The 9,240-nt window shown below is 65.3% G+C and overlaps 2 protein-coding genes across 2 annotated transcripts; one reads left to right on the top strand and one right to left on the bottom strand.

Annotated features, from left to right (window-relative positions):
* Positions 1-125: 125 nt before the first annotated feature.
* Positions 126-3,404, bottom strand: EMIHUDRAFT_244355 (hypothetical protein; the record flags this gene model as incomplete). Its single annotated transcript, XM_005769528.1, has 3 exons — positions 126-296; positions 2,788-2,962; positions 3,028-3,404. The coding sequence occupies 3 exons, from the start codon at positions 3,402-3,404 to the stop codon at positions 126-128; spliced, it is 723 nt and encodes a 240-aa protein (XP_005769585.1).
* Positions 3,405-3,848: 444 nt separating this feature from the next.
* On the top strand, positions 3,849-5,012 carry EMIHUDRAFT_51885 (hypothetical protein; the record flags this gene model as incomplete). Its single annotated transcript, XM_005769527.1, has 1 exon — positions 3,849-5,012. A coding segment is annotated over one exon (1,164 nt), but the record flags the coding sequence as incomplete, so codon positions are not given.
* Between the last annotated feature and the right edge of the window lie 4,228 nt (positions 5,013-9,240).

The following is a 9,240-nucleotide window of genomic DNA, read 5'->3' as shown; positions in this document are numbered from 1 at the left end:
AGATACAAAACCGTTCGAACTCGCCGGCTCGCAGCTGCCTCTGCGCGTCCTGGGGAGGTACATTTGTTGCGCACCGGAGACGTGCGCGGTGTGTCATGCTTGCACGCGCCGGCCCCGGCCGGCCATCACAGCTCCACGGCTGTGGCCTTGGCCTTGAACGCCTCGACCCACTCGCCCACCACGCCTGACGCCGCGTGGAAGAGCTCGGCCGCCTCGGTCTTGATGGCCTCCGCCCACGGCTCGGTCGCGCCAAAGTGCCGCTGCGGGAAGCCGAGCTCGTACATGTAGCTCGTCTCCTGCGGGACACGAATTCATCACTTGAGTAATGGACCGATGGATGAAGTTAGTACTGCATGCAGCTCGTCTCCTTGTCGCCGCCCGGGGAGTACCGCGTCTCCTGCAAGGGACGTGTCGGGCGCATGTCAGGGACGTGTCGTGCACGCATCTCGGGCTGCTGCCGCGTCGCCTGCCCGATGTTGAACAGCCGCAACACGCCGCTCATCCGGTGCCCACCGTCGTTCTCTCCTCCTCTCCCGCCGCCGCCGCCTCTCCCGCCGCCGCCGCCTCTCCCGCCGCCGCCGCCTCTCCCGCCGCCGCCGCCTCCGCCGCCTCCGCCTCCGCCGCCTCCGCCGCCTCCGCCTCCGCCTCGGCTGCGCAAGACGGCGGACCCCTCCCACGCGATGACGAGCGTGAGGTCGTAGAAGAGCGCGCGCGCCTCGCCTTTGAGCTTGACCGACGCGTGCACCTCGCTCTGCGACGGCTGCAGCCCCTTGACCACGAGCGTCGCGCAGTGGCTCTCGCCCGCGTGCCTGTGGGGCGTGTGCATGTGCATGTGCATGTGCATGTGCATGTAGCATGTGCATGTGCATGCGCATGTGCATGTGCATGTATGCATGTGCGTGTGCATGTGCGTGTGCGTGTGCGTGTGCGTGTGCGTGTGCGTGTGCGTGTGCATGTGCATGTGCATATGTGTATGCATATGTTATGTTGTCATGTTCATGTGCATGTGCATGTGCATGTGCATGTGCATGTGCATGTGCGTGTGCATGTGCATGTGAATCAACTTCAAGTGGCGAACTAACTGACTCGCCCGCGCGCCTGTGGGACGTGTGAATGAACTCTTCGACTAGCTGACTAACTGGCCGCGAGCCGCAGCGGCTCTCTCCAGCGCAATCTCGTCACGCTCCCCCGGCAATCACGCCCCACAATCTCCCAAAGTAGTCGTGGTCGCGTGTGATCTCGCGTCATCTCGCGTGATCTCGCGTGATCTCGCGTCATCTCGCGTGATCTCGCGTCATCTCGCGTCATCTCGTGTGATCTCGCGCGATCTCGCGTGATCTCGCCTCTCGGTGTGCGTCAGCCCGCGCAGCCTCTCGGCCAGCCAGCCCGCCGCCCAGTGCGAGAAGTCGACCTGTCCAGTGCCAAGGAATGGTGAAGAATTCACCCTTCTCGGCCAGCCCAGTGCGAAAAGTCGAACCTCGCGCAGGTATCCGCGCGTCGCCGCCGCGCGACTCGAGCGCGCCAGCGCCGTCGGCGCCGCCGCCTCCGAGGCCTGCGTGGTGAAGCTTGAGGGCCTCGTTACCGTGTACGCATCGCATCGCATCGCATGCACACAGCGGAGACAGGGGCGAGGGCGTGTGTGTGTTCTCTACGGCCCCTAACGGCCCTACGCCGCGGCGTGAGAGCTCGGAAGCGAGCTTTGCACGGCGATTGTGGCGGATGGCGCGACTCACCCCCGTCACCGAGGCGATGGAGATGCGTTCCGCGTGGTGTGGCACAGCCGGGAGGCGGGAGTGGGGAGGGGAGGCGGTGTACATGCAGCGGCGCACGCTCCTCCTCCAGTGGCGGGTGGAAGACAGCAGTCTCTGCTTACTCCCTCTCGGCTCCGGAGCCTGGCCCGCCGCCGGCAGCGACACACCTGCGGCCCGCAGCTTGGCGGCGCGCGCCTCGCGGTCACGCTGCAGCACGGCCTGAGGGGAGATATGGGGAGATATGGGGAGATACGGGGAGATATGGTCCGTCTCGCGGTCACGCTGCAGCACGGCCTGGGGTCGGACGCTCCCGGGTCACCTCGTCGAATCTCATCAAAGAATCTCGGCGAATCTCGTGAATCTCCTCAAAAAATCTCGGCGAATCTCGGGCCTCGGCCGCGTCGTCGTCTGCGCGCTTCTCGAGCGCCGCGATGCGGCGCAACTCGCGCGAGAGGAGGGCGGGCGCGCCTAGTCCCGCACCTCCACAGTATCGAACCCAGTGTGGGTTCAGTCCAGTGGGTGGTGCGGTATTGCGATGCGGCGCAGCTCGCGCTTGAGTGGGGCGGGCCTCGGGTCATCTCGGGTGATCTCGAGAGACCTCGGGTGATCTCGAGTGATCTCGGGTGATCTCGAGTGATCTCGCGCCTTCCGGGTCGACGGCGATGGCCGCCTCCATCGCCCGCCGCGCCTCGGGCCACTGCCGCTCCATCTCGTGCGCGAGCGCCTTGCGGTACTGCACCTTGCTTAGCACCGCACAGCCGACACCCGCCGCCTCCTTCTCCTCCACCTTCTTCTCCGCCGCCGCCTTCTCCGCCGCCTCCTTCTCCGCCGCCTCCTTCTCCGCCTTCTCCGCCGCCTCCTTCTCCGCCTTCTCCGCCGCCGCCTTCTCCGCCTTCTCCGCCGCCGCCTTCTCCGCCGCCGCCTTCTCCGCCGCCGCCTTCTCCGCCTCCCTCAGCGCCGCCTCGCAGCAAGCGAGCGCCTCGCCGCCCCGCCGCAGCTTGAGGAAGGCCGCCGCGTGGTTTGAGTGCAGCACCACCCTCGCCGCCGCGCCTCCGCCCCCGTCGGCCGCCAGGGAGAGCGCGCGCGCGTAGCACGCGGCGGCGTCGGGGTACTCGCCCGCCTTGAAGTGCGCGTTGCCCGCCTCCTTCGCCGCCGCCGCCGTCGCGTGCCCGTGCGCCCGCTCGAGGTGAGGCAGCTGCACCGGGTCCCGCCTAGCGGGAAGGTTCCTGGAACTGTCCAGGAGAGGCCCTCGGAAGGGCCGGCTCGGCCGCTGGACTGGGTTCGCCGCTTCATGCGGCCGCCAACCTCGGCCTGCAGCATGTCCTCCTCCCGCAGCTTGAGCCGGTCCTTCCCGCCCTGCATCGCCATCAGCGCCTGCGCCAGACGCGGGTCCTCCATCACCTCGCGAGCCGCCGCCTGCCCGTCGAGCGCGCGCAGCCGCTCGACCGCCGCGCGGAAGCCCGAGTCGGCGACGTGCGGCCGCGTGTCAGGGTGCGAGGCCAGCCGCTCCCAGATGTCGACGGCGCGAAAGATGGCAAACGGTGTGCCGGCGATGTCGGCTGGTAGCGGACCGTCGTACACGATCGGCTCCTCCTCCTCCTCGGCTGGCGCCGCCTCGCCATGCGGATCATCTGCCGGCGTGTCGGCCAGCATGCTCGCGACAGCTTAGCTGAGGTGGAGGCGGGAGCGGCGCTCGATTTCTTTTGTTTCGCGCCGTCGCACCTGTGTGAGTTGATTCATTAAATTCTTTGTGTAGGGCCAAAAATCTGAAATCGCTTCGATTTTTTGTTAAGCCGCTGCAAATCTGGCCACTCGTTGCGGTGCTCTGGAGTTCTCTGGAGAGACATGCTGCTCCGCGCGGCGCGACGCGCGTCAGCTCGACTCGTGGCCGTCGCAACGCCACGAGCGCCGATCCTAGCAGGCCTCCGCTCCGCACAGCCGTCCCTGCCGCCACTGCCGAGGCTGCTCAGCACCCAACCGCGCAGCCAGAGAGGCGAGAGAGGCTTTCTGTTTGCTGAGCTCAAGCGGTGCCGCCACCTAGAGGATGTGGCGCGGCTGGAGGCGAGGCTGCAGCCGCTGAGGACCACAAAGGAGTGGACTAAGCTCATCACGGCTCACGCCAGGGTCGGAGACCGCCGCCGCGCCTTTGGCATCCTCGATGAGATGCGGCAGGCCGGATGTGAGCCAGACGTCTTCAGCTACAGCATTCTCATCAACCTGTGCGCAAGGTCGAAGGACTGGAAGACGGCGGTGTCGCTGCTGCGCGAGATGCCAGGCGCGGGAGTGCCGCCGAACGAGGTCAGCTACAGCGCAGCCATCTCTGCGTGCGAGAAGGCTGGTCGTTGGGAGAAGGCGCTGTCGCTGCTGCGCGAGATGCCTGCTGCAGGCTTGTCACCAAACGTGGTCAGCTACAGCGCAGCCATCTCTGCGTGCGAGAAGGCTGGTCGTTGGGAGGAGGCGCTGTCGCTGCTGCGGGAGATGCTTGCTGCGGGTGTGCAACCAAACGTGATCAGCTACAGCGCGGCCATCTCTGCATGCGAGAAGGCTGGCCAATGGGAGAAGGCGCTGTCGCTGCTGCGCGAGATGCCTGCTGCGGGAGTGCGACCAGACGTGTACAGCTACAACGCGGCCATCTCTGCGTGCGAGAAGGGAGGGCAATGGGAGAAGGCGCTGTCGCTGCTGCGCGATATGCCTGATGCAGGCTTGTCACCAAACGTGATCAGCTACAACGCGGCCATCTCAGCCTGCGAGAAGGCTGGCCGGTGCGATGAGGCGCTGTCGCTGCTGCGGGAGATGCCTGCTGCGGGTGTGCAACCAAACGTGATCAGCTACAGCGCGGCCATCTCTGCATGCGAGAAGGCTGGCCAATGGGAGAAGGCGCTGTCGCTGCTGCGCGAGATGCCTGCTGCGGGAGTGCGACCAAACGTGATCAGCTACAACGCGGCCATCTCTGCGTGCGAGAAGGGAGGGCAATGGGAGAAGGCGCTGTCGCTGCTGCGCGAGATGCCTGCTGCGGGAGTGCGACCAGACGTGATCAGCTACAGCGCAGCAATCTCTGCGTGCGAGAAGGCTGGCCGGTGTGGTGATGCCCTGTCGCTGTTCAGCAAGATGCAAGAGGACGGCGTGCAACCAGACGTGTACAGCTACAGCGGAGCGATTCAGGCGTGCGCGGCGGCACAACAGCCTGCTGAGGCGCTGCGGCTCTTTAAGGAGGCGCTGAGGTCGGTGGAACCGAGCTGTATCACCTTCAACGCGGTGCTGGACGCTGTCGCGTCGCCGCAGCCGGCCATTGCTCGCGAGCTGTGGCTACAGGGCTGTGAGCGTGGCCTCTATCCCAAGGTAGAGAAGTGGGAAGCCGGCGCGCCGATGCTAGACCTGCACGATCACTCGGAGGGCGCGGGCGAGACGGCGCTGCGGTGGTGGCTGGAGGAGCGCGTGCCAGCGCTGCAGCCGAAGCCGAACCGGCTCATCATTGTCACTGGCTTTGGAAAGTCGCGCCCCGCCACGCAGGTCAGCGACCTGCGAGGGCGTGTGGCGGGCGCCCTTGCGGCGATGGGCGCTCCCACGCTGCCGAGCGACAACCCAGGGGAGTTCGTCGTGGACATGAAGGCGTGGACCGATAAGGTAAGGTAAGGTAGATTTCTCCAGGATTTCTCCACACACACAAAGTGGTGGGGCAAGGGGGGCGACCCTCGCATCTCCACGCCCGGACACGGGCAGGAGCCCCACGGCATTCAAAGTGCAAGCACTGGCCCGGTGCACGTGGGTGAGCAGCCTGCCGGCTCCGGCTCAGGTCAGAGGGCCCAGCGACTCGTCGGTTGGGTGTAAACGGGCATCCCCGAGTGGCTTCAAACCAAACAGGGTGTGAATAGAGCTGTCTTGATGGTGCTGAGGACGAAGCCACCTCAAACTTTGATGAAGCCGCGAGTTTTTATAGTTTTCATTAGCTGTGAATAGTTATTGCGCCCGCCGCAGCCCGCCCTATTCCACTGGGCACGCGCCGGGCCACGAGAGCCCTGGAAGAGCCCAGCTGGCATGTTCTATCGCCCGGGTGGCGGGCTGTCTGCATACAGACGTCTTGTCGCCATGGCTGACGCACGACTGGTCCGACGTGCGGTGGGAGTTTGACCTCAGACAGGCCGTCGGTGTCGGCGGGCTGACGGCGGCCGCCGGAATCGCGATTCGCTCTGCCAGCTGCCAGCAGCCTCGTGTCGCGGCTCTCACAGGTGCAGCTGCCAGCAGCCTCGTGTCGCGGCTCTCAGCGGTGGTGATTGGTCTTTGCGCCGTCGCTCGACGGCGTCACCACCCATCCGATCTGCGCAGCTCCTGCAGCTCCTGCAGCTCCTGCTGTCAGTCTTCTACTCTCACTCGCCGCGCGCGGATTGTGCGCCGCACCAGCAGGACACATGCTCATGCAAACAGTGCGAGAACTTGGTTGCGCCGCTTAGTGGCGGCGCTGATTTAGAGGAAGCGGCAGCGTGGGAAGCACAGCAGATGGAGGCGGCGCGGCATGCCAAGGAGCTGCAATCGCAGTACTGGGGGCGGCAGCGCCAGCAACGAGCAAGGAGAGACTGGCGGAGGTTGAGCGGCTGAGTGCAGCAAGGGCCAAGGGCAAGAAAAAGGAATGTGGGCGTGGGCGATACGGGCGCCGCTAGGCTCAACGAGGAGATGCTGTGCAGTTAGAGAGCTCGTAGCGAGCTCGATTTTGGATGAGAATTTAGATGAGAAATCCCTCAATTTTGAGAAAAAACGCCAAAAAATCGGCGCCTGCGGCGGGCCAGCCTCCGGCGGCGCCTGCGGCGGGCCGCTGGGGCTTCCTCCCCAGACCCCGTTTACACCCGAGCTATGCCCCACGACCTGAGCCGGAGCCGCCCCTCCCTCCCGACAACCAACTCCCGCACACACACAAAGCGCACTCTGGCCATCGAATGACTCCGAATGACTCACTGTGTGTGCTAAGACAGGTCTAAGTGCATTGCCGTTCTTAACGGAGTCGCTTAGGCGGCTCCGGTGGTGTGCCGGTGATAGTACTAGCACGCGCCAGTTCGCACCTGTGTCGAGCCTGTGTGCTGTGAGAGAGAGTTGATGTGTTTAAATCTTTTCTCAAGCCGGCAGCGTGGAGTGCGGGCGTGAAGGCCAGCAGCATCGTGGCCGACTCGGGCTTCTCGGACGCTTCCGATGGCGCCCTCGAAGCATCTGTTCTTCTTCAGCTTATTTCTTTTTCTCGCGATGTCCACCCCGCCGCGCCGCCGCTCGCGCCGCCTCGCCTCCGCCTCCACCGCCTCCCCCTCGCCAGGCACGCCGCCGCCCGCCCGCCTCCTCGACCTCCCCACGGAGCTCCTCCTGCGCGCCCTCTCTCGCTGCGACCCCGCCGACATCGCTCGCGTCGCGGCCGTCTCGCTCCTCTTTCACGCCTCGCTTGCGCTCGAGGCCATCCGCTTGTGGGCGCAAGAGCGCGGCTTCGAGCTGCCGGCGCAGCCAGAGGGCGAGAGCTGCGCCGTGCGGTGGCTGTGCTTCGCTGCGCTGCTGTGCGAGTCCAACCCGCCGATGAGGGCGGCGGCAGGCCTTCAGCACAGCCTCTTCATCGATGGCGAGGGGCGGCTCTCGTCGTGCGGAAAGGCTGAGAGGTGGATGCCAGGACTGCTCGGTCATGGCGAGTGCGTGACGCAGCTCAACACGCCGACACGCCTCCCTTCCCCGCTGGGCGGCGAGCGCGCCATGAGCGTGACGGCTGGACAGTGGCACAGCCTCGCCATCACCGCCAGCGGCAGCGTCTGGAGCTGGGGCTATGGAGGCAATCTGGGCCACGGCGACGGGCAGGACCAGCAGCTGCCCAAGAAGATCGAGGCCTTTGCTGACCAGCGCGTCGTCGTGACCTCGGCTGGAGGGTTGCAATGCCTCGCCCTCACCGCCGACGGAGCCATCTGGAGCTGGGGCAATGGAGACTTTGGCCAGCTGGGCCACGGCGACAAGCAGAACCAGCTGCTGCCAAAGAAGGTCGAGGCCTTGGCTGGCCAGCGCGTCGTCGCTGTGTCGGCTGGAGCATTCCACAGTATCGCCCTCACCGCCGACGGCGCTGTCTGGAGCTGGGGCCGTGGAGACGACGGCCAGTTGGGCCACGGCGGCAGGCAGGACCAGCTGCTTCCAAAGAAGATCGAGACCTTGGCTGGCCAGCGCGTCGTCGCCGTGTCGGCTGGAGGCGTGCACAGTCTCGCCATCACCGCCGACGGAGCCATCTGGAGCTGGGGCTGTGGAACCTATGGCCGATTGGGCCACGGCGAACTGCAGGAGCAGCTGCTTCCAAAGAAGATCGAGGCCTTGTCTGGCCAGCGCGTCGTCGCTGTGTCGGCTGGACTAGTCCACAGCCTCGCCATCACCGCCGACGGCGCCGTCTTTACCTGGGGCAAGGGTGAAGACGCCTGCCGAAGAGCCTGCCTAGGCCACGGAGAGGACCTGTCGATCCAGCTGATGCCCAAGAAGATCGAGGTGTGGGCGCCGGGGCAGTGATGAGAAGGGCGAAAGGATGGGTGTGCATGTCGCGGAGGCTTGCAGAAGATGGGGGAGGGGGAGCGCAAACGAGAACCGAGACGCTTTGGCGCGGATCATTGGGAACGGAGTAATACGAAACATTTTGAGCAACACTTCAAGCAACAAACTCTCCCCTAAAAGCCTCAGCCTGCCGCTCGCATTCCAGCAGCCCAAACGGTCAATCTGCGCCTCAAGCTGTGCAGCCGTGACCTACCCACAGTCAATATCGCATGTGTGAAGAGACGCCAGCACACCGCCCCGACGCGGTGCAGGACGGTGACAAACCGGTTTGCACTGATGTACTGCCTGCGCGTTGCGCCGCGAGCAGTCTCGTAGTAGTAGTAGCAAGAACTGCTCGATCGCCCACCGAAGCCGTAGACTTCCACGTGTGCGCACATCCGCAGCGCCACGGCGACGGCGAGGAGTCCGGTAGAGGGCGTCCTGCCGATGTCCGCGAGGAGGCGCCCATGCACCTCGTGACGGAAGAGGCGAACGGATAAGCAAGATGCGCAAGATGCAGGCCGAGCGGCCCGAGTTGCGGGCGCCGAGTTGGAGCTAGAGGTACGCAGCCTTGCACCTCATGGTAGAAGATGGGGTTGATCGCATGCACATTTGGAGCGCCCGCCAGCCTGTTTGGCGAGCACAGAGGGAGAACGTGGTGAACATGACATGTCGAGTGTGAGCCTCTACCGGGGTCAAGGGAACATTTCAGAATTATCTAGGCTCTGCCGCCCGTGCTCGTGGTAGAAGACTCGCGAGACGGTCAGGTTGGGGTGCCGCCTCGCGTGCCTACCAGGAGGTGCGGACAAGGTGTGCTGCGGTGCGATTTCGGAGCGATGGGAGGTTGCTCACTCGCGGCTTGAGAAGGATTCGTCGTCGCGCTGGCCAAAGAGGCGGTAGTGGCAGGAGCCGAGCCAGGTCTGGTATTCGCAAATGGGGAGGTACCCCGCACGCCCGGGTG

This window comes from Emiliania huxleyi, assembly GCF_000372725.1.
Source record: "Emiliania huxleyi CCMP1516 unplaced genomic scaffold EMIHUscaffold_418, whole genome shotgun sequence".
Taxonomy (NCBI): Eukaryota; Haptophyta; order Isochrysidales; family Noelaerhabdaceae; genus Emiliania; species Emiliania huxleyi.
This window is presented reverse-complemented; position numbering and strand designations above follow the sequence as displayed.